The following is a 22239-nucleotide window of genomic DNA, read 5'->3' on the forward strand; positions in this document are numbered from 1 at the left end:
CTTAACCCTTTGAGTGCCACAGCATATTTTCCCAAGTCATACGCATAAATTGCCGGAAGCATTTCCTTCTGTTTTGCAAGCGTGTGTGGAAAAAAACTATATTAAAAAAACTAATTCAACCTATTTGAATAATTTTTTTTTAGTTTGTGTGTTATAAAACAAGGTATTTTTCCATATAATATTTATAATTTTATTTTTATTTACACAAAAAGAATATAGGTTATATAACAAAAAACTAAAAATGAAAAAAAATAAATTTAAAGTTTGAACTAAAATTTTATTTATACAATATTTTTTAAATTTTTTTTTTAGCTATACCAATATGAAAGAGCATGAAAAACTGAACAAAAATCATGCATAATATGGTGTGTTACAGTAATATTTAACCAGATACTGGCAATATACATGGTGAATATATTATGTCTGGAAACACCCAAATATATCCTTTAATAATTTAAATATAAATTTGAAACCTCTTACAATCGTGATAGAGATTGGGCATCTACTTTTTGGAACAATGTTTTGTTATGTCACACCAACGGGGGACGTCCTGCCGAGGGTATCGTGAATATTCTTAATGGAAGCCTATACCTTGTGATACATAATTTTAAAGGTAATAGCTTACTGAATTGAATGCCACAAACCGCATCTCAAAGGAATTATTCTATCAGAAAATAGAGCATTTTTAGTATTGAAAATTTACTGATGTTCAACAATGTAATTTTAACATGGTTTCTTGCCACAAAATGTGTTACACTAATTTTTTAAGCATTTTTTAAATGTTCAATTAAAATAAAATAAAACAATTTATTTTTAAGCTGGTTTCATTAGTACAAATTTTACCAGTTTTTTATTACAATGAATAAAACTTATGAGTCACTTTTCTCTGATTACTTATGAATCTGTACTTGGTGTTTTCCAGTCAGCAGGAAGGTTTAAAGAGACAAAAGGTCACTAGCCTATGAGAAACATTATTGTGTTAATTAATCATCTGGTCTACAGGTTTCAGTTTGAATTTGAGCATGGAGCTTTCACTAGACAGGTCTAAGCTTGCGGAAATTACAAATGGACAAAGGTCATATCATTCCTGTCGGAGTTAATCAGTGTCTCTGAAGCATTGCTGTCAACAAGTTATCTAATTACAGTAGTTCAGTTTTTATTTGGCATTTTAATGGAATTGTCTGAAAAGAGAACGAATTACTCTGTTGATGATGCGAGGATATGGCGATCGTCAAAGATCTTATCGGGAAAGTTTGTAATTTGTTTAATGACACTTTCCCAGAAAGGAATCCCATAAGTGTTTCAACAATATCCAAAAACTAGTTGAGCGTTTTTGAAATGACAGGGAGTGTACGTAATCGGCCAAAGTCGGGTAGGATACAATCTGCAACAAGATGAAGAACATGCACTAGATATTTTGCAAACATTTATTGAAGACCCACATACATCGCTCAGAAAAGCTAGCACAGCAACATGATATCGCACCCTATGTCTATGAGTAAGATTTTGAAAATTAATAAATACAAACCATTTAAAGTTCATTTAGTCCAACAGTTAAGTGAGGATGATTACGACAGAAGAGTTGAGTTTTGTGAACTTGTGATGCGCAAATGTGATGACAATAGAGATTTTCTGACCAACATACTATTTTCTGATGAGGCAACTTTTTTCCTAAATGGCAATGTTAACAGGCACAAATTGCCGTTACTGGCTAGTGAAAATCCACATTCTGTGAATTTACTGAGTCCCATTCACAGCAACCACACAAAACTGAACGTATGGTGTGGAATTTTAGGTAACAAAATTGTTTGGACCCTTTTTCATCAATGGAAATTTAAATGCCGAACTTTACTACAATATGCTCCCAAAATGAAATAATCCCAGCTATTCAAATTGCATCAGGAGAATACTTTGATAATGTATGGTTTCAGCAGGAGGATGGTGCTCCACCCCATTATGGGAGACAGGTAAGAGAGTATTTTGGATTTAAGGTTTCCTCATAAATGGATTGGCCGAAGAGGAGAAATCGAATGTAGCCTCCAAGATCTCCGGATTTGTCACCAATCGATTAATTTTCCTATGGGGTCATTTTTAAAATCCAATGTTTATAGAAGAAAGCCTCATAATTTGGAAGACCTAAGAAACAGGATTATAGAGGAGATTGCTTTGATAACTGAAGAAATGTTAGGCAACTCTGTCGAATCATTTTACACAAGATTTGGCTCATTGTCAAACCGTAGAAGGAACACAGTTCGAACAATTGCTTTGACACAACACCAAATGCAGGCTAAAAGGGGGGTGGGGCGTTTGTTGTTGTAAGACTTTTCTAACAGCATCACATTATTTTTTATTTGTAATAAGAAAAAAAAATCAATAACATAAGTATTTTCCATAATTGTACTGTAATAAAAACTGGCAAAAATTTGTGCTAATAGAACCAGCTTAAAATGAAATTTTTGTTTTATTTAATTGAACATTTAAAAAAATGCTAAAAAATTAGTGTAACACATTTTTGTGGCAAGAACCATGTTAAAATTACATTGTTGAACATCAGTAAATTTTCAATACTAAAAATGCTCTATTTTCTGATAGAATAATTCCCTTGAGATGCGGTTTGTGGCATTCAATTCAGTAAAGCTATTACCTTTAAAATTATGTATCACAAGGTATAGGCTTCCATTAAGAATATTCACGATACCCTCGGCAGGACGTCCCCCGTTGGTGTGACATAACAAAACATTGTTTCCAAAAAGTAGATGCCCAATCTCTATCACGATTGTAAAGAGGTTTCAAATTTATATTTAAATTATTAAAAGGATATATTTTGGGTGTTTCCAGACATAATAATACACCCTGTATACAAAATACAACAAAAAGCAATTTTTGTTCAAGTTTGTCAAAAGTTTAGAAACAATATTATAACTATCCTATTTCACTCAATGAAGTAAGACGACTGTAAAATACTAATTATATAAAAAGTATATAAAAATATACACAGGCCTACAATATAACCTTACTTCTATAACCTTACTTCACCTAAAATCAATAGTTTGATTGGAACTTGCGTTTTACTTCATCACCAATCCAACAATAAAATATACGTCACTAAACACGAAAAAAGAAGTTTATAAATGCATTGTACGTTTTACTGAACACAATTGCAGAATAGTAATAACAACAGTTTTCAGCATAAACACACGAAACTAGCACAATGTAAACACACAACAAACGAAACTGTGTAGTTAATGGCAACAAGTAGCAGCTGACCAACTATTGCGTCATCTATTTTTTTTCTGATGGCAAATAACTACAAGGGGGCGGTGAACAATAAAAATCAATCACAATCGATTGTTCGAAACTTGTAGATTGCCGTGAAATAAGTTATTTGTCAAAACAAAAATGAATTATATGTGATATTAATTAAATACAAATCGTCTACTGGGTAGATGCCGGCAATTTATGCACATTTAACAACATCTACTATGTAGACGCTGTGGCACTCAAAGGGTTAAAGTTAAGCGTGTCTTTTCAAGGCACATGTCGATCTCAAATGAGGCATGACTAGATTTGCTATGGATCCGGTGTTGTAACTATGAATATTGAATTGCAGCTCAAATTCAGTAATATTACATCTTATATGAACTTAATTACTAAAAATATACATCGAAGGTAGAGTTAAAATGTGCTTCTTAGAACTAAATTTACAGGATTCTCTTGGAGACAAGTTATCAATTAATCTCGGTGCCTTTTTCTGTCATAAAACGTTTTACGGATAAGGGTTGTATTCCCGAACAATCTAAACCCGTATGTAATCACAGAATGGAATAATCCATGAAAAACAGTAACCAAAACATCAGTACTAATAGCAGTCCTAAGTTTTCTTAATGCATGTGTGGTGTGTATAGACAGAATTGTCTAATACCAGCAGTATTATTGTATGAACAAAAATTGTTTGGTGTAATAGGTGTGTGTAGACAAAAATGTCTAATACCAGCAGTATTATTGTCTGAACAAAATTGTTTGGTGTAATAGGTTCAGGCATTGTATGACTTCAGTGGTGAGCCAGGATCAGCCGAGTTGACTATTGTCGCAGGAGAGTTCCTCACGGTGACCAGGCAGGATGTAGGCGAAGGATGGTGGGAGGGAGTCAACGATAAGGGCCAAACTGGACTCTTCCCTGCCGCATATGTAGAGGTACAATATGCCAGTTTACTCATCAGTTTGAAGCATGTCTTTAAGATAATTCTAGTATATTTTAATTTAACTTCTTTTAGGTATATTGGTGATAGTCCTGTAGTATTTGTAAAATAGTGTAAAAATTGGGTTACAAATACAGCACTAATACATCAATAAAAATAAAAATGAGACTATGATCTAAATGAAATGTAGAAAACAATGTTATAATGAGTATGTAAAAATGTTGTAATACAAGATAACGTGACTTAAATTTTGAAACTGCATATAAAGATTCATCTTCGGACACATATGTCACAATTTTCTCCAACAAATATCTTCATCTGGTATCAAATTAATATATCTAGACTAGGCTTATTTATTCTCATTTCTTTTTGTTCGGAGAATGACATTGACAATGATTGTGCTTCATTAGACGCCATCTGCTTTGTAGCAGAGAGTGTATGAACAGATTGTTGCCACTTTTTTGCCACTCTGAAACAGAAAACCTTCAGAATAGTGCTTTTTTATTGTTTATTCAATAAATCCTAATATACAGCTCAGTAAACAGTGACATTAGTGTTAATGTATTACACTAGCTTTCGGCCAAAATTACTTATAGCACTTTTGTTGCTGTAAGAGTTTCTAAATAATTTTGAGTCATTATTTAATAAGCAATTGGTTTATAGTACAGACAAGTACCTGGGATCTGCTTCTAGTCGACTTTTACTCGGTTGTCAGACTTTTACATTGCATTTTAGTATTATGAACAATATTTGATCATATATCCCTGTTTTTCACTTTATACTTGTATATCTATTAACTCTTTGAGTGCCAGGCAATTTTACAAGTTAAGTGCTAGGCTTTTCTGCATATAACTCCCAGAGATTGTCAGAGCAAAAGTGCAACTTTTGCATAGTTTAGTTAAATTTAATAAATTGCTTGAAACTGTCATAAATTATAGTTTTTTATTTTTAAAAAGTACGCTCTAAGAAAATAATTTTTTAAAACGGCATAGAACAAATTTTATCAGTTAGCTTTGGTAGTTTTTAGTTTGAACCTTGTATTTGGAAATAAAATTATTTGTTTTATCTGAAACACTTAGTAATCGTATTTTTAACTTTACAAAACACTGAACAAATTTACTAATTGTATTACCATGCTAAGTTTGGGGTAATTCGAAGCAATATATGGGTCAACCTCGATTTTTCTCATATTACAATATAATGTTCCAATAGTCAATTAGAAAAGGAAATGACTAGAATTTCTTGCCGGAAAGCAGTTATAGGGAGCAGGCAACTCATATTACAATATAATGTTCCAATAGTCAATTAGAAAAGAAATGACTAGAATTTCTTGCTGGAAAGCAGTTATAGGGAGCAGGCAAGCGCGAGAATTACCTATTAGTGATCAAGGGCACTGACGTGATCTGGGCTTCAAATTTGGAACTACTCGAGTTTAATTTTTTTTCTAAAAGAGCAAGCAGCGCGAAGCGCTGCGCAGCGGGCAAGCATCGTGCGTGATCTTCGTCTATACTGAATTGATTCAGGCCAAAGGAATGACACAGATTCCTTTACCAGATTTTTACGGAGATTTTGTATTGGGCGGATTATATTGGTTTACTTTGCTTTCCAGCATGTAATTATGTGTTTAAATTTGTTTTACATACATTACCTACATTATATTGTAATATGTAATAACAATTTATCAGAAATTTTTAATAAAAAAAGGATCACGCACGATGGCTGCCCGCTGCGCAGTCGCGCTGCTTGCTCTTTTAGAAAAAAAAATTAACTCGAGTAGTTCCAAATTTGAAGCCCAGATCACGTCAATGCCCCTGATCACTAATAGGTAACTCTAAGCAATATATGACCGTCTGGCGGTTGCCTGCTCCCTATAACTGCTTTCCGGCAAGAAATTCTAGTCATTTCCTTTTCTAATTGACTATTGGAACATTATATTGTAATATGAGAAAAATCGAGGTTGACCCATATATTGCTTAGAATTACCAAGTTTGGTTTTTTTACTTCATAAAATATTGATAACTTTAATAATAAATACATATGATATAGCTTAGACAGAATAGAAAGGAGTGTTGTTTTGTTTTTATTTTCCATTGCAAATAAAAGTAAGGACAAAGGAAATGCTGGACATTATTAAAAAGATAAATTTATAAAAATCTTACAAAGTATTTTTGCTGGCTGGTGAAACCCTTCTTTTCTGAACCATTTTAATACAAAAATTACTAAATAATTTAAAATTATATCAATACACTATGGTAATTAATAAAAATAAAACTATGATGAATGGAAACAAAACAATTGCTCTATATTTTAATATTATTGCTGCGATTTTGACTGCATAGTAGAGTAGAGCTATATTGTGGCCTTATGAACTACAATTATTGGTTATCACTATTTACACACTGAAAAACCAACATAACAATATGAAAACTACATATTAATAGACTAGTTTATTTACGTTAGGAAAACACAAAGATCTGTGACATACCAGACAAATCAGTGGCTCTGAAAATAAACTGTGAGACGAAATTATGATTTTGTTACCGTTGAAAGAATGTTTATCTTTTATTAAAAAATTATAACAATATGTACAAATGGTTTGTGTAAAGCTCTGGAAATCTGTTTAGAATAATAGGAAGTCAATCAAATTTCCAAAAGTATTGATTGAAATGTTTTCAAATTTGATTTTAAATGAGTCTTAGGAGTCGCAAGGTTGTTATTGTGTTGGATAGATACAGTTTTTGTTGAAAAATACTTGTTGAAAAAAAAGGATGAAATAGACATAGTTTTTCCAAATTGTATGGATCAGAGACTCTTAAGTAATTGAGTCATAGCTGCAATAACAACAATCTTTAAAAAATTTAAATAAGCTATTAAACAAAGTTTGAACCTGAGTAGCCTAATCAAATCTCCGAGTTAGAAATCGTGCTTAGGATCAGCTAAGTTTTTTTAACATGTGGCTATACAAGCAATTAGCATTCACCACTAGAATAGGCTAATTTGGTTTATAATTAATGATTCCAGGAAGTGAAGTCAAGTAACCCTCCAGCTATGCCTCCTCCTCCACTGCCCGAGTCTTTTGCAGACAATGAGTGGAACAACCAGCCCACTAATGACAATCAAGTATGTTTTTCACCTTTGGTTCATTTTGAAAGTTGAAAAATCTTTCCATAATTTTTATTGATTTTTTCTACCAATACTTAGACTTTAAGTTATCGTTTTATAGTTTAAACAACACAACGTTTTGAAGTTGAACCTCTTTTCTGCTGACTTACTTGAACTTGTGAGATCAGCCAGTTTGTTTTTTGAACTTTTGGTTTTTGAGTTTCAAAGAAAGTCGAGTACTTGTATGTTATTTAACATATCAGCCAATTCCTGTTTCTCTTAAAAATGTTTACACTTCTGCAAGTGTTACGTGTTAAAATAAATCAAGACTAATCTATTTACTTTTAAATTATTGTAACCTTTTTGTGTATGTAGTGTAAAAATCATGCTGCTTTATCTAAATAATATTCAATGTTTTAATATATACTTCATAATATTGTAAACAATTGTACAAAGTTTTGAATAATGTTCTAAATTTTTACATTTTAAGTAAACCATTAAACCAAACACAAAATGGCTTTATACAAACAAAAGAAAGTAAATTCTGTCATTCGTCATTAAGAACATGCCCAAAAAATGGTTCAAATGGCATTCAGAGGGTTAAGACTATTACAGAAATTTTTGATTCTTAAAAGCCTTGCGTACAGTTATTTATCCAATCTAAGTTAGTTAATTGTGTATCATAACATTTTTAATATGATATTACTCAACACAATATTTGACTCTAGCTATTTCTCAAATTGAATGTTTTGTAACAGAACTATGAGGTGATGGACTATTGGGATGACGAGTGGGATGATGACTCGGAGGGTGGTGGGGGACCCCCTCCATTACCAATGCCCCCCATCATCCCTGTCAAGTCATCCAGTATCGGAGATGACATGTCGTTAGGTGAGTCGGACAAGAGATGAGCAAATATTCATTTTGAAAGTTAATGTGGGTCCGCGCACACACACAACACTGCATTAAGAGGGCAAACCAGTAAGCTGTCGGACGCACATCTGAGGCTCTGCTTTTAACATGGGTGTGAAATTTAAAACTATGTTATAAATAATAACTTGTTTGAGACCCATAAATGTTTCACTTTAGAAACTTTTATTTTAGGCTATGGTGGATTTTATTGTATATTGTATGAATTTGACATAATCAGTCCTTTAGGTGTAGATAAATTACTCATTGAAGCTTACATAAGTATAAGCTAAGAACACAGCTATAACACAGAGGTATAAGAAGATAAGCTGTGTAGATAAGTGTAATTTTTGTAAGGTTTATTTCCTAGGGCAGAGTTAATTTTATCATTAAATAAAAGTCAATGAGATTGATTTAATCTCATTTTATTTTCCAATTAGTTTTAATTACCTAATAGCTAAAGCATATATTCCATTTAAAAAGTTTTTCCTCTACAAGAGTTTTTATGTTCTGTAGAACTTGATAATTCATTTGATGGGTATTTTCCTGTAACTTTGGAACCGTAGAAAATTACGTTAAAAACAAATACATCTACTTTTTGTTCCACATTTTTCAACCACTCCATACAAGCATGTCACTGTAATTTTGCTAAGTAGTTTTAATTACCTAATAGCTAAAGCATATATTCCATTTAAAAAGTTTTTCCTCTACAAGAATTTTTATGTTCTGTAGAACTTGATAATTCATTTGATGGGTATTTTCCTGTAACTTTGGAACTGTAGAAAATTACGTTAAAAACAAATACATCTACTTTTTGTTCCACATTTTCAACCACTCCATACAAGCATGTCACTGTAATTTTGCTAAGTAGTTTTAATTACCTAATAGCTAAAGCATATATTCCATTTAAAAAGTTTTTCCTCTACAAGAATTTTTATGTTCTGTAGAACTTGATAATTCATTTGATGGGTATTTTCCTGTAACTTTGGAACCGTAGAAAATTACGTTAAAAACAAATACATCTACTTTTTGTTCCACATTTTCAACCACTCCATACAAGCATGTCACTGTAATTTTGCTAAGTAGTTTTAATTACCTAATAGCTAAAGCATATATTCCATTTAAAAAGTTTTTCCTCTACAAGAATTTTTATGTTCTGTAGAACTTGATAATTCATTTGATGGGTATTTTCCTGTAACTTTGGAACCGTAGAAAATTACGTTAAAAACAAATACATCTACTTTTTGTTCCACATTTTCAACCACTCCATACAAGCATGTCACTGTAATTTTGCTAAGTAGTTTTAATTTGTTTTAAAATAATATAAGTTGGGTTTATTTTATTGTAAACATAATTTAGTGTACCGTCAAAACATTACTAGATATGCCGCTTCAGATTCTCTAAATTTTTTAATCTAATTGTCTTGAAGATGAACATGCTGGAAAGACAGCAGGTTTCAGGTTGGGTAGCTATTATCAGATAAGACCAGCTGGTCAGGCTGATAAGAAATGCAAAACTGATAGGAAGTTATGAGCAACAATCAACAGCTGTTGCTAGTTAGAACAGGTCACTACCTGATCAGATGATCTGTTAAATCGTGTTATATTATTTCTGCAGAAACGTGAAACTTCAGTGTTCAATCCAGTCTTTTAGTATATCTTGACTTGGTAAAAACTGAGCTGCATAAATACTTTTAAAAATCTTGATGAAATCTTTTTAAAGTTTTTAAACGTCCTTATTTTAATTAAGTGTAATTTTAAAATAAAACAAGTTTTAATAAAATAAGTATAAATCATGTGCATTATTAATGAACAAGGTGAGTCTTAGTTTATCTTATAGTAAGTTAATTAATTTTATTACTAAGAACTAGTAAATTTTATCACTTGATTCGATATTCAGGTTTAGCTACAAGTACTCAGTTACTTTTCACTTTGTTTAAATTACTCACTTTTATATAAAAAATAAGCTGTAACTTAACATTGTCCAAACATCAGTTAAATTGAAGAAGACCTATTTACTCTATGTGAAGAACTAGACTTTATAAACAGGAATAGGCTGTGGACCCAAATTAACTATTGCTCATAATTAACACAAAGGCATCAATGTTTTTGGGACCATATGTAACCAACAAAAATGTGATATTTTCTAATATGTTTGAGTATGTGTAAGTGATTTCTGGTGTCTTGACTCACAAGATACATGTTGTCACATGTTGAATACTAATTACAATATATGCTTTAAAATATATTTGTTTTTATTTCTACTTTAAAATTATGTGGTTTTATTCTCTGGTTCTTAGCAAGAAAAATTATATATAACATTTTATACGTATACTAAATAAAGATTTTTTATGAAACATACAAAGGGACACTGTAAAATGCACACTGTAGAATTTCTGCTAAACACTTCCAAGGTTAAGTTGAAATTCTATTTGAGACTTTGCCCCTTTAGTTATTAAATTTATATGACATTTAACATGAAAAAGTGTATTTGAATAATCTTTTGTGTACACTTAATTTTTTCGTGGAATTTAAGAGTTAAAAAATGCTCTGGGCTAGAAGGGTGTCTCCCACATGCCTGAGGAAGGCAGTAGTAAAGGTGAACTATCAGTGTTATTGTAGTTTAGTTGCCTAACTGGTAGTCGATTTAGGTGTTTTTTGGTTGTTCCGTTTGGATTTCCTAACCTTATGCAAAGTGTAAATACTCTAGCTATTTGTTCCGAGTAATATACCGAGTGTACTTAGTACTTTAAATACTGACACGTCTGAAGACGATTTAAAGTGGTTTTCTTTTGTTACAGGAAGAAGTGATAGCAAATCCACAATGCCAAAAAAGAGTCTCAACAGATTTTCTATGTTTGTCAAATCCGGAGGGGAGAATTATATCATGGGAACTCTGAAACTGAACGTTTCGGACGCGGACAAAGTCTACATCGTGGAGAACGATCAGGGGGGTGTGATGTGGAACCCCCTGACACAGCCGTATGTTGTAGCAGTCGCTTCGCATAAAAAAGAAAGCAAATTCAGAGGACTTAAGAGTTTCATAGCTTACCAGCTAACACCTACCGTAAGTGTGCTTGGGAGTTTAATTACGAATATTAACTAAAATAGCATTACATTTGTGAGTGATTTGAGTGTATTCTACCCTCGTAAACTTGTTTGCACCAACTTCGGCCTCTAGTTTATGCCTTACTGTTAGTTCAATCTGTAAACTAGAATTGCAAAACAGTTTTCTCAGTTATCTAATGTATTTTGTAGAAGAGACTAAAGAGGGTGAGCAAATTGTGAGGTACTGTTTGCACAGTACTGTATGTGTTGACCCACTCTGTCTTATTTCGTGCCTCCTTGGTGCTAATAGTGAATTTGTTGTTAGTTCAGCCCGGCTTGGGCCATTTGAGGCCCATTAACACTATAATAAGACATCCACTAGGACCTTTGATACTTCCGAAATGGTTGTCAATATGCCTTAGAACATCTTTTTACTAATAAATAAATTTCACTTTAAAAAATTCTACACAGAAAATATTGTCTGTAAAGTAAAAGATCACATATACGTGAATTAATTAACCCTTTAAGTTCTGTGGGCGTGTGAGCAGTACTCCACTTCTGGCCCGGGTATGTTTTCCACAAGTGGTAGTTCTGTATATAACTGTGATGAAATAATATTTGTTGTTTGTCCCTGTAACTTTCACTAAAGTGCAGTAAATCTAAAAGTTCATCTAGCTCTATATGTAACTAAAACTTTTCTCAAGAACTTGTATCCAATGTGTGTTGGTAATATCTTTGTTTTCAAGCAACTAACGCGGGTGAAAGCTACAAAATATCGGAGCATTACAGAGTGGCCATGATGGCAAACAAACCAACTACTCTGTATTATAAATGTCTGATTCTTTACTAACGATAATTCCGAATCCGGCACATTTCAATATTTCTTAGAGTATGAAATCTATTCTGCTTCTACCAACCACTTTAATCATAGCATGCCAGCACACCAACTGAACATTAGCTATTCAATACATATTATGCGCTAGCACACCCACAAGACTCAAAGAGTTAACATAAGTACAATAATTAAAACAAGAACCCTTTTTCCGCCATGGGCAGATGTGTTTGACTTATGCATTCAGACCGAGTAACAGCAGGCCAATTAAATTGGCATTGAGTATTTGTTTTACTAAGTGGTTACTTTTTAAAATCAATAAGCATAAAATTTATACCAAAATATAGGTCAAGAACCATTCTAAACATTTGGTTTGTGTAAAGTTGTAAAATTAATATACCTAAGAGTAACAGACCAATGAAAAATATAAAATAGGCTTACTGTAATTATTTATAAATGGAATTAAAACTGTGCTTTACTTTTTTATTTCTATAGTGTTTATACTTTGTATGTTGCACTATGTTTTTTGTGAACTTTTTATTGAGATGTGATTTTATGTGATTATTGAGATAGCAGTAATAAAATTATGCCATAATTAAAAACATTTAATTAAAGAGTTAGTTTTTCAGAGTTACAAAGTTATAAGTAATATTTATAAACTGTGTTTTTAATATTAAAGTGATTTTGTACACCCACGTGTACAGTGTAAGAACACAACTAGAGTTATTATGACTCAACAGTAAGAAATTACTTGTGTCTTACAAAGAATCGTATTGGTCAAAATACACATTTTGTTCTTATTACTTATATTTCTTCATTTATCAATATTTCATCTTAAAATTGTTGCTATATTCTCGTAAGATAATTGTACTTATGAAAATATATAGTTAACACATAATAACTAATTACATATACATTTCCTTAAAACTTTAAAATAAAACAATGTAGAGACTTTTTTACACTAGTAAAATTAAATAGCAGGTATAAGCTTTTCAAACTTAACAAATAAATGTATAACAATGAAAGGTAAACATGATGATCGTTTCAAAAGATGTTAGCAAATTAGTGAATTTCACCCAGCGTTCTTTAGTCGTAAGACGACTTGTAGGGTCAACAACGTTTAAATAACCTTGGTGGTCATCCCGCACAAAGTTGCTTACATCTGTGGTGGTAAAAGGTTTAATAAGTTTTAAGTTTGAAAATATTTTCATAATAATTAAATACCTGAAATAACTATTATAAATTTAGTAATAGGTGTACTATAATGTGTGTTAACAGTTCAACAATATCCAAGTGTCCAGAAGATACAAGCACTTTGACTGGTTACACGAGAGGTTAGAAGAGAAGTTCAGTTTGATTCCCATCCCACCACTGCCCGAGAAGCAGATATCAGGTATGTAATAGATTAAAGAATTCACTGTTATAAAGTATTGAGAGTATTCATTTGTTTTTATATGAAAAAGGCATACCTAAATTACAACCTATTATAGTGGTGGAAGACCAATTTATCCGAACCCTCCGTAGCGAAGTATCCTTCAAAGTCATAGTATCCATTATTTCATACCTTTTTTCCAATGCCAATGGCGCAGTGTAGCGGGTACAACGGTTATCACGAGATAACTAGATCAAGCAACATCGAGCGTGGCTGCTGCTTGGATGGGTCACCGCTGAGCGATCCTGTCCTTGCAAGCAGCCCACCTGTCCCGCCATTGGTGGTGGTTCGGAAGTCACCTTTACGCCGTTGCTCCCCAGGTTAAGTGTTAGAGAAGGCTTCTTAGCCCTAACTTCACGTGGTAAAATAAAACATTTTACTTTACACCATCATTCTACTTAATTATTTTGCACTGCAGGTTGAAATTTAACACACGTATCATTTTCAATGATAGTTTCTCATATGTGACAAAAGTGTTTTGGCTGTTTTAACATATCGTGTGTCCAACAACTGTAGAATAGAAAGAAACACTTAAGTTAGAGTTTTCACCAATTACATTATAAATGATGATCACAGAAAACTGAAAACATAAGACTACACAATTTTTATGACTTCAGTAGGCTTAAGAGGCAATGAACCACCAAAACTAGTGTACATGAATGTGGAGCACTACGGTAGTGCCAGAATAACTATGCTTACCTTATGGATACATTTAAAACTTGTAATTATTGTGTAGTGGGGCCCTATAGTCCATCACAGATGTAGTTAGCTCTTTATTATGTTGATTTGGGGATAAACCACTAGAGGGAAGGGACGAGCTACCTTATAACAGAGGATGGCTGAATAACAACTTTGGAACCCGCAACTACAGAAGTGATGACTAGTATTGGGATATCTTTTAAGCTGCCTCGTGGTGATGAATGCTGCGTTCAGAAAGTCAAGGTGCTCCTCCACTGGTAACACTAAATACACTCATTCGGAAGACATTTAGGTTTGTTTGTGTATTTTGGAAATTTGGGTTCAAAATGGTTATCATTATATGAGGAACAATCATTGTAAATATTTTAGTAATTTTAATTATAAAATCTTACAACAATTTTTCTCTGTATGTATAGTAGTGTGGGCTGAGTAACAAGTGAGAAGGTATATATAATCTGGGTATTTAACCATGGCAATTTAAATGCCCAAAACAAGGGTATTTTAGTTTTTAACCTTTATACAACACTTTTTCATGAAGTGATGAGCAAACAAGGTCATTTTGTCTGTAGTCATAATCTGTTGTCAAACTAGGTTTTTAGATTTTTGAATTTTATTCGTGTTTAGTATCATTGAATTATTATGAGTATGCTCATAGAGTTTAAACTGTGAAAAAGTAGTATTATCGATAAGTCTTGAGACAACTACAAACTTCTGTGAAATGTAAGTGAAAAATCATAACTGGATTCCTCCTTAGGCCAATGTACTGGCTCATTTTACTAATTGTTTCTATATTTCTTCTTGGAAATAAGGAAAATAAGTTGATGGCCTAATGTTGTTTCATGGTGTTCAGTACTATATGGTGTAGTGATATGTTTTTTTTTAAATAAATTGAAATAATTAACTTGTTTGACTTGTAAAGTGTTTTAAGTTTCACAGATAAGTGCATTTTAGATATCAGATATATAAATTTGCATTGCAAACATGTCACTAATTTAATATTTTAACTTATAATAAACACTTACTATTTGTTTGCCAGGCCACATGTTAGCTGAGGACTGCATTTAGTGTTAAATTTGTAACATAAATTATGTGTAGATGCCATTGGTTGGTGAAAGTCTTTCTAAAAAAACACTATAACACAATTGGTATAAAGAAATTGCACTTTGAAAATAGTTTTAATTTTTTCCTCAGAAATAATAGGAAGTAAAAAAGTGTTTGACTCAAGTAGTTATTTCCTGTCTGAACACTACATGATCTGCCCAATTGGAAACTTGTAGTCTGCAAACTGTGACAGTGGGATTGCTTATCAGCTGTTCTGTTTACTTCAGCTGGCAATTACAATGAATTATATCTTCTATTAGCCACTGTCTGCTACTGAACTGGTTAAGTGGCAGCTGGCCCTGAGATTGGCGGTTCAAATCCCACTAGTAGCAAATAATTTTTGCAAACTTGAAATCAACTGGTGTAGCATATTTAATGATTTATTGCAATAAACATATGCTGCAATAATATTTATGAGTATTTTAGCATTTTTTAAAATAATTTTCTGTGATTTTATGGCTATAAATTTATATTTATTATTTTATTTACTTGACGTCAGAGAATAATGTGAGAGTATGAGAATAATTATAGCATTTTGATTGAATTATTGTGATGAAAGTGACTGAACAATTGTTTTATTAAATGACATTTTGTAAGTTTTATTTATTGATAATTTATTAATAATACGAGTTATGGTTTAAACTAACTTGTATAGTTTTGAAATACAGTTGCATTGCTAAGGTCTAAGTCTCATTCTTCCTTAATCAATTACACTAATAAAATGGTGAAAAGGACACAATACCCCTGTGGAAAGTGCACAGAAAATGTTAACAAATGTAAAGCTGTTCTATGTAAGGGACTGTGCGCTAAATGGCATCATTTGAAATGCACTTCATTGACTTTAGTTGAATTCAATGATTTGCACAAGACGCCAGGGAACTGGGTATGTGATAAGTGCTCATCAACTGATGTTACTCTTGGCCTTGAAGAAGAAAATGAAGAAATCGCCAATGATATAACCCAGGAGATTGAAACGCAAAATAAGATAATAAAAATTTTAAATGAAGATTTAAATTTAGCCAATGAAGAAATCAGAAAACTCAAAACCCACTGCTCAAAACTTGAAACAATGGTTTTAAATAAAGAAGAAACTATATTGCTACTAGAAAAACAAGTCCAGGAGTTAAATTCTATAGTTAAAAAACCTGTATGGCCTAAGTTAAACAAAAGTGTTTCAGGATGTTCAGATCGTAGTTTGCCCATTCCTCATTCAACGCCTATCTGTAGAAGCATGATGGAGAAAAACAAAATGTGTAGGCCTAACACTGAAAATAATCCAAATGAATCCTTCTCAACAATTGTAAAAGGGAAAAAATCCAATGCCAAGTCTACAAGAGCGGGTTCAATTTTTGCTATTGAAACACAGAACCGCTATAAGCTACTTGAGGAAGAAGAGGATGTAATTTCAATTGAGAATGATTGCGAAACCTTAAATGAAAATCTGTTTACCTCAAAAAAACACAAAATACTTATCTGTGCTGACAGCCATGGCCGTGACCTTGCCTGGCAATTAAACAAAGCTCAAGAAACACATGAAGCTGTAGGGTTTGTAAGACCAGGTGGTCGAGCAAGGGATGTACTAAATAAAAGAAATATAGAAGCAGAAAAATTAAAGAAAAACGATGTACTGATTGTATTGTGTGGGACCAATGACGTTGCAAGGAATGAAGCGGAAGAAGTTTTTGTAAACTTAACATCAACACTACAAAAAACTACAGAGACTAATGTTATTGTGGTGGACCTTCCAAAGAGGTATGATTTGGCCGATTGGTCATGTGTGAATGGAGAAGTTTATGAAACAAACCGGCGAATTAAAGACTTCTGCCAAAACTATAGTAATGTAATGTGTGTAGAAGCAAGTGAAGCAGGAAGACACCTACATACTCAGCAGGGACTTCATCTCAATACGAAGGGGAAAAGATGGATCGCTGAACTCTTAGCAAAGAAAATTGTGGAACTGACAACCAAGAAGACAACTACTGAGGAGGCTCTGAACTTGAGCATCAGTAGAGATCAGCCCCCTCCCCCCGGCACTGAGCCCTCTTCAGGAAACGACCTCAACACCCTCGAGGCAACGGACCCATAACTTTCTCAACAGGACAAGACAACAGACCCTTAAGTATACTCCACTTAAACATCCAATCAATCAGGAATAAGCTTGACTCACTAGATTTATTCTTAGATAATACTAGCTATGATATTTTGACTATTTGTGAACATTGGCTTTGTGAAGAAGAGATATCTCTGTATACTCCCCGTGGTTATAAATTGGCTGATAGTTACTGTAGGAAACATTTGTTAAGAGGAGGCAGCGTAATATTTGTCAGACAGGAAACTGAATGTAAAATTTTAGATGTAACAATGTTTGCTTATGACTTTGGTTTTGAAATAACAGCAGTATTTTTGCCTGAATTAAATCTTTTAATTGCCTCTTTATACAGAACACCTGACACTAATGTAAATTGTTTTCTGATTTCATTAGAGCTATTTTTATTACATGTTAATAAAAAATACGGTGATAAAAAAATTATACTTTCAGCAGATTTCAATATAGATATTGGTAAAATAACCTCAGAATCACAGTCTTTCCTGAATTTGTTGAGATCATTTAATTTATATTGCTTGAATCACAACCCAACTAGGGGAGATGCAGTACTAGATAATATTGTTACAAATATTAGCAAAGATAATACAGAATGTCAGGTTATTGAACCACATTTGTCAGATCATGCAGCTGTGTTTGCAAAGCTGTATGGTCTATTTCTTGCAAATAAAGTTAGGCCTCATAATCCAAGCAATTTATATAAAAATATTAGAGATTTAACCCCTACAACTATTATAAACTTTAAAGACATGTTAGTTTTAAGAGACTGGAGGCAACTATATTGTATGTCCGATGTAGAAGAGGGTAGTGAATATTTTATTTCTGTTTTGAAAAATTCTTATAACAAATGCTGTAGAATTAAACAGGTTAAATTAAAGTATCCTAACAGGCCAAGAAATAAATGGCTTACACCAGAACTGAAAAAAATGAAAGAATTCATCATTTTACTTTATGACAGATACAAGAACAGTAAGGGTACAATAAATGAAAGTAAACATAAAGAAGCATATACTGATGCAAAAAGAATTTACAAAAACAAAATAACTTTAGAAAAAAAACATGCCAATGAAAACTTTATTGCCAATGCTTCAAATAAATGTAAAGCCGCCTGGAATATAGTTAAAGCTCAATCAAATAATGGCAATGGTAGTAACAGCTCTAGTCAAGTTAGTGTTATTGACTCTGAAACGTTTAATGATTATTTTGTTAATTTAGTAGGTAAGTTAGGTTTAAGTAGTTCTAATAGAAATGTAACTGAGAATCAAGCCATTGATTATGTAAATACATATGTCACAAATTGTTCTGAGGATGGAAAACATTTTAAATGGAAACCAATTAGACAAGTTGATATTTTAAAAAGTGTGCAAAATCTAAGTACATCTCATAGTGAAGACTACTATGGGTTTTCAAACTTTATTGTTAAAGAAATTATTGAAATAATCTTAGAGCCCCTACATTTTCTTTTTAATAGGGTATTAGAGAAAGGTGTATATCCCAGTTCTTTTAACCCTCCAAGTGCTGGTTAGAACTGCCTTAAGTGCTGGGCATTTTTCAGTATGTTTGCAAGCGTTTAGAAAGTTTTTTTTTATATACTGTTACCTTAATGTAAATACTACATATTATATATCATTATTTTCAGGAAAGATCACAGAATATGATAATAATACTTATATGACTTACCTTTACATGGTAAAATATTGCTGAATGTAAATCTTGACAAAAAAAAAAAAAAAGTTTTTATTTTTTCACTTTGAGCTTAGATATCATTTCACCAAAGTTATGAAAATAAAAATCCAAGATATACAAGTTGTAGGTAATTTAATAATGAACCCAAAAGTATATACATCTTATGGGTTTACATATTGACAGAATTCACTCAGAGCAAAAAACGATAAATTGTAACACGTAAAAAATCAGTGATATTTGAAACATTGTGTACTACATTGTAACACCTTTCACATTCCTTATTGCACTAGACCTACTTAATTCACTCATTTTTACAATAAAACACAATATAAAAACAGTAATAGTCAACTACAACACCAAAGGTATGATGCAAACAACGACGGAACAGCAATAAACAGAACGACCGAACCGTATGACTTGGAAATAAACATACGCTTAGAAACAGCTGTCGTATAGCGCCGGTCTTTGAGCAAAGACGTGCTCCATAGAGTATAACGAGTTCCGCATTTCTTCTAGTTTAATACTATATAAAATAGTTCGTGATATTCCGTAATATATAGCCACTAGCGTGGTTTAAAGAGATCGCGTTTCTGACATCGCGCTCCGCGAGGTCAGCACTGGAAACAGGTACGCTAACATCGCGCTACGCGATGTCAGCACCTGGAGGGTTAAGATAGCTAAAGTTACTCCAATATTTAAAAAAGGAGACAAAAATGACCCATCAAGCTATCGACCAATATCTCTGGTTCCCATTTTTAGTAAATTATTGGAGTCTTGTATTAAGCAACAGTTAAGCGGCTATTTTACTGAAAATAGCCTCTTTTGTAATGAACAGTTTGGTTTCATACCGGGGCGAAATACAGTAAAAGCAGTAGAAAAACTTGTGGAACAAGTTATTTTTAATTTTGAGAACAAATTAATATCATCTGCTACTTTAATTGACTTGACAAAAGCTTTTGACTGTATCTCGCACAATTTATTAGTAAAAAAGCTGTTTGCATATGGAATACAGAATAAAGAACTTGATTTATTAGCATCTTACCTTAACGATAGAAAACAAATGGTGGTCCAGGGCCAAGAAAAATCAAGTTTTAAAGGTGTGAATGCGGGAGTCCCCCAAGGATCTGTCCTTGGACCATTTTTATCCATCATATCAATGAATGACATAGCTTTTAATTTACCTTGCCCATCAGTTTTATACGCTGATGATACTACGCTTTTGAGCTGGAATAAAAGTTTGGATATACTGCTTGAGGACGAAACACAAGCCATAGAAACTGCATTAGAATGGTTTGAAGCAAACAACCTTGTTGTAAATAGTAACAAAACAGAAAAAAATTATTTTTTCCTTGACTCACTATATTTATAAAGATGTAAAGCCTGTAAAACTGTTGGGACTTCACCTAGATAGTAGATTGAGCTGGGACCAACACATTCAAGAGTTATGCAAAAAATTATCTAGAGTCACATTTCTTTTACGTAAGCTTTTGAATTCTGTGACAACGAATATGCTAATTACTACCTATTATGCCTTTTTCCATTCTCATCTTAGATATGGCATTACACTATGGGATAATAGCTGTGGTTCTCAAAAGGTTTTCATATGGCAAAAGAGAGCCCTAAGGGTAATAAAAAATGTCCCAGAAAGAGAGTCCTGTGAGCCTCTTTTTAAAGAACTACAGATAATGACTCTACCTAGCCTATACATTTACTGTTGCTTGGTTGATGTTAAAGAAAATCTAAAAACACTCAGGGTTAGACAAGAAGTTCACAGATATCCTACTAGGAAAAACCATATGATAGAAATGTTACCAATAAAATTAGAAAAAACTAGAAGTAGTCACTGTATTATGAAATTAAAGATGTTCAATAAACTGCCTCAAGAGGCATGGCATGTAACATTAAAAAGATTTAAGGCAGTTTTAGAACATTGGCTCAAAGATAAAGCGTTTTACTCTGTACAAAGTTATTTGGCCTGTGATATTAGTACTTTAAGATTTTAAAATTAGTGTAGTACCCCCTGTTTATTTATTTAATTGTTAATAATTTATCTATTACAATTTATCCTTTTGTAAATTTTTCTGTTATATCGTTGTTAAATTTTTTAATTTTAGCTAAATTAGAGCTAAGCCTGGTTGATGAAAGAATGTAATAATTGTTACCTGTAACATTGACTAAGCCCGCTAGACAAGTTTGTTAATGTACACAATATATAATAGTGGGATTTAAGCTTTAGCATAGAATGACTTTGTCGATTGCATATTTTATGTTTAAAGACAATAAACTTTCTCATTTCTCTCATTTCTCATTAAAACAAATAAATCGATTGGTTTCTCAGCAGATCTCTTAATGCTGCCTGTAAATTGTTTACTTGTGCAAAATTCAATAGTTTTTCTAAAAGTAATAAGATTTGAGGACAAGTAAATAGTACACAAATCATGGTGAAGGATCTAGTATCTATTTTGAAGGATCAGTTAAAGGAATGTTTCTAGATGTGGGAGGTTCTAATGGTTTGTGAAGGGTAGTACTTGGTGGTTTGGAAGACTACCAGATTATCACTAACACAAAGTGACTCGTCTTTAAGCTCTAGCTTTACTTCTCCTACAGACACGATAAACACTGAAACTGTATTTGAAGGTCGATACGAGAGACAGTTAATCGAGCGCCGCATGAACCAGCTGCAGGCGTTTGTTGACTTTGTATGTCGACATCCGGTTCTGTCCCAGTGTTCTGTGTGGGAACACTTTCTCACGTGTACGGACGAGAAAAAGTGGAAACCAGGCAAGAGGAAAGCCGAGAAGGACGAACTCGTTGGAGCCAACTACTTCTTGACATTACAAGCCCCGGATAAAGCCATCAACATCTACAACTTGTGAGTATCGTTTTGTACTGTCACTGTTTGATTCGGTTGTAAATTTAATTAATTGTACAACATGTAGTCATACTATTAATTAATAATAGTAATAATTAACTGTATAAATAATTATTACGTCATGAGGATGAAATTAAGCTTAATTGTTGTAATAAATATAATGTAATATATAATCATACTAAGTATTAGTCATAAGTAAATATCAACGTTCAAAATATATTTTTTTAGTCATTAGTATCGATTAGGTACTAGAGAT

General features: G+C 32.5%; 1 protein-coding gene across 1 annotated transcript in view; it reads left to right on the plus strand.

Moving 5' to 3' along the window:
* The first annotated feature begins 1338 nt into the window (after positions 1 to 1338).
* The window catches only part of LOC124369678 (sorting nexin lst-4), a 37516-nt gene continuing 16615 nt past the window's right edge, over positions 1339 to 22239 (plus strand). Inside the window, exons 1-7 of the mRNA XM_046827729.1 lie at positions 1339 to 1350; positions 4033 to 4194; positions 7221 to 7319; positions 8060 to 8192; positions 11011 to 11276; positions 13368 to 13482; positions 21749 to 21983. Coding sequence (XP_046683685.1) covers positions 1339 to 1350; positions 4033 to 4194; positions 7221 to 7319; positions 8060 to 8192; positions 11011 to 11276; positions 13368 to 13482; positions 21749 to 21983 — 1022 coding nt within the window. The remainder of the gene's footprint in view (positions 1351 to 4032; positions 4195 to 7220; positions 7320 to 8059; positions 8193 to 11010; positions 11277 to 13367; positions 13483 to 21748; positions 21984 to 22239) is intronic.

Source organism: Homalodisca vitripennis, chromosome X, assembly GCF_021130785.1.
Source record: "Homalodisca vitripennis isolate AUS2020 chromosome X, UT_GWSS_2.1, whole genome shotgun sequence".
NCBI classification, from domain to species: Eukaryota; Metazoa; Arthropoda; class Insecta; order Hemiptera; family Cicadellidae; genus Homalodisca; species Homalodisca vitripennis.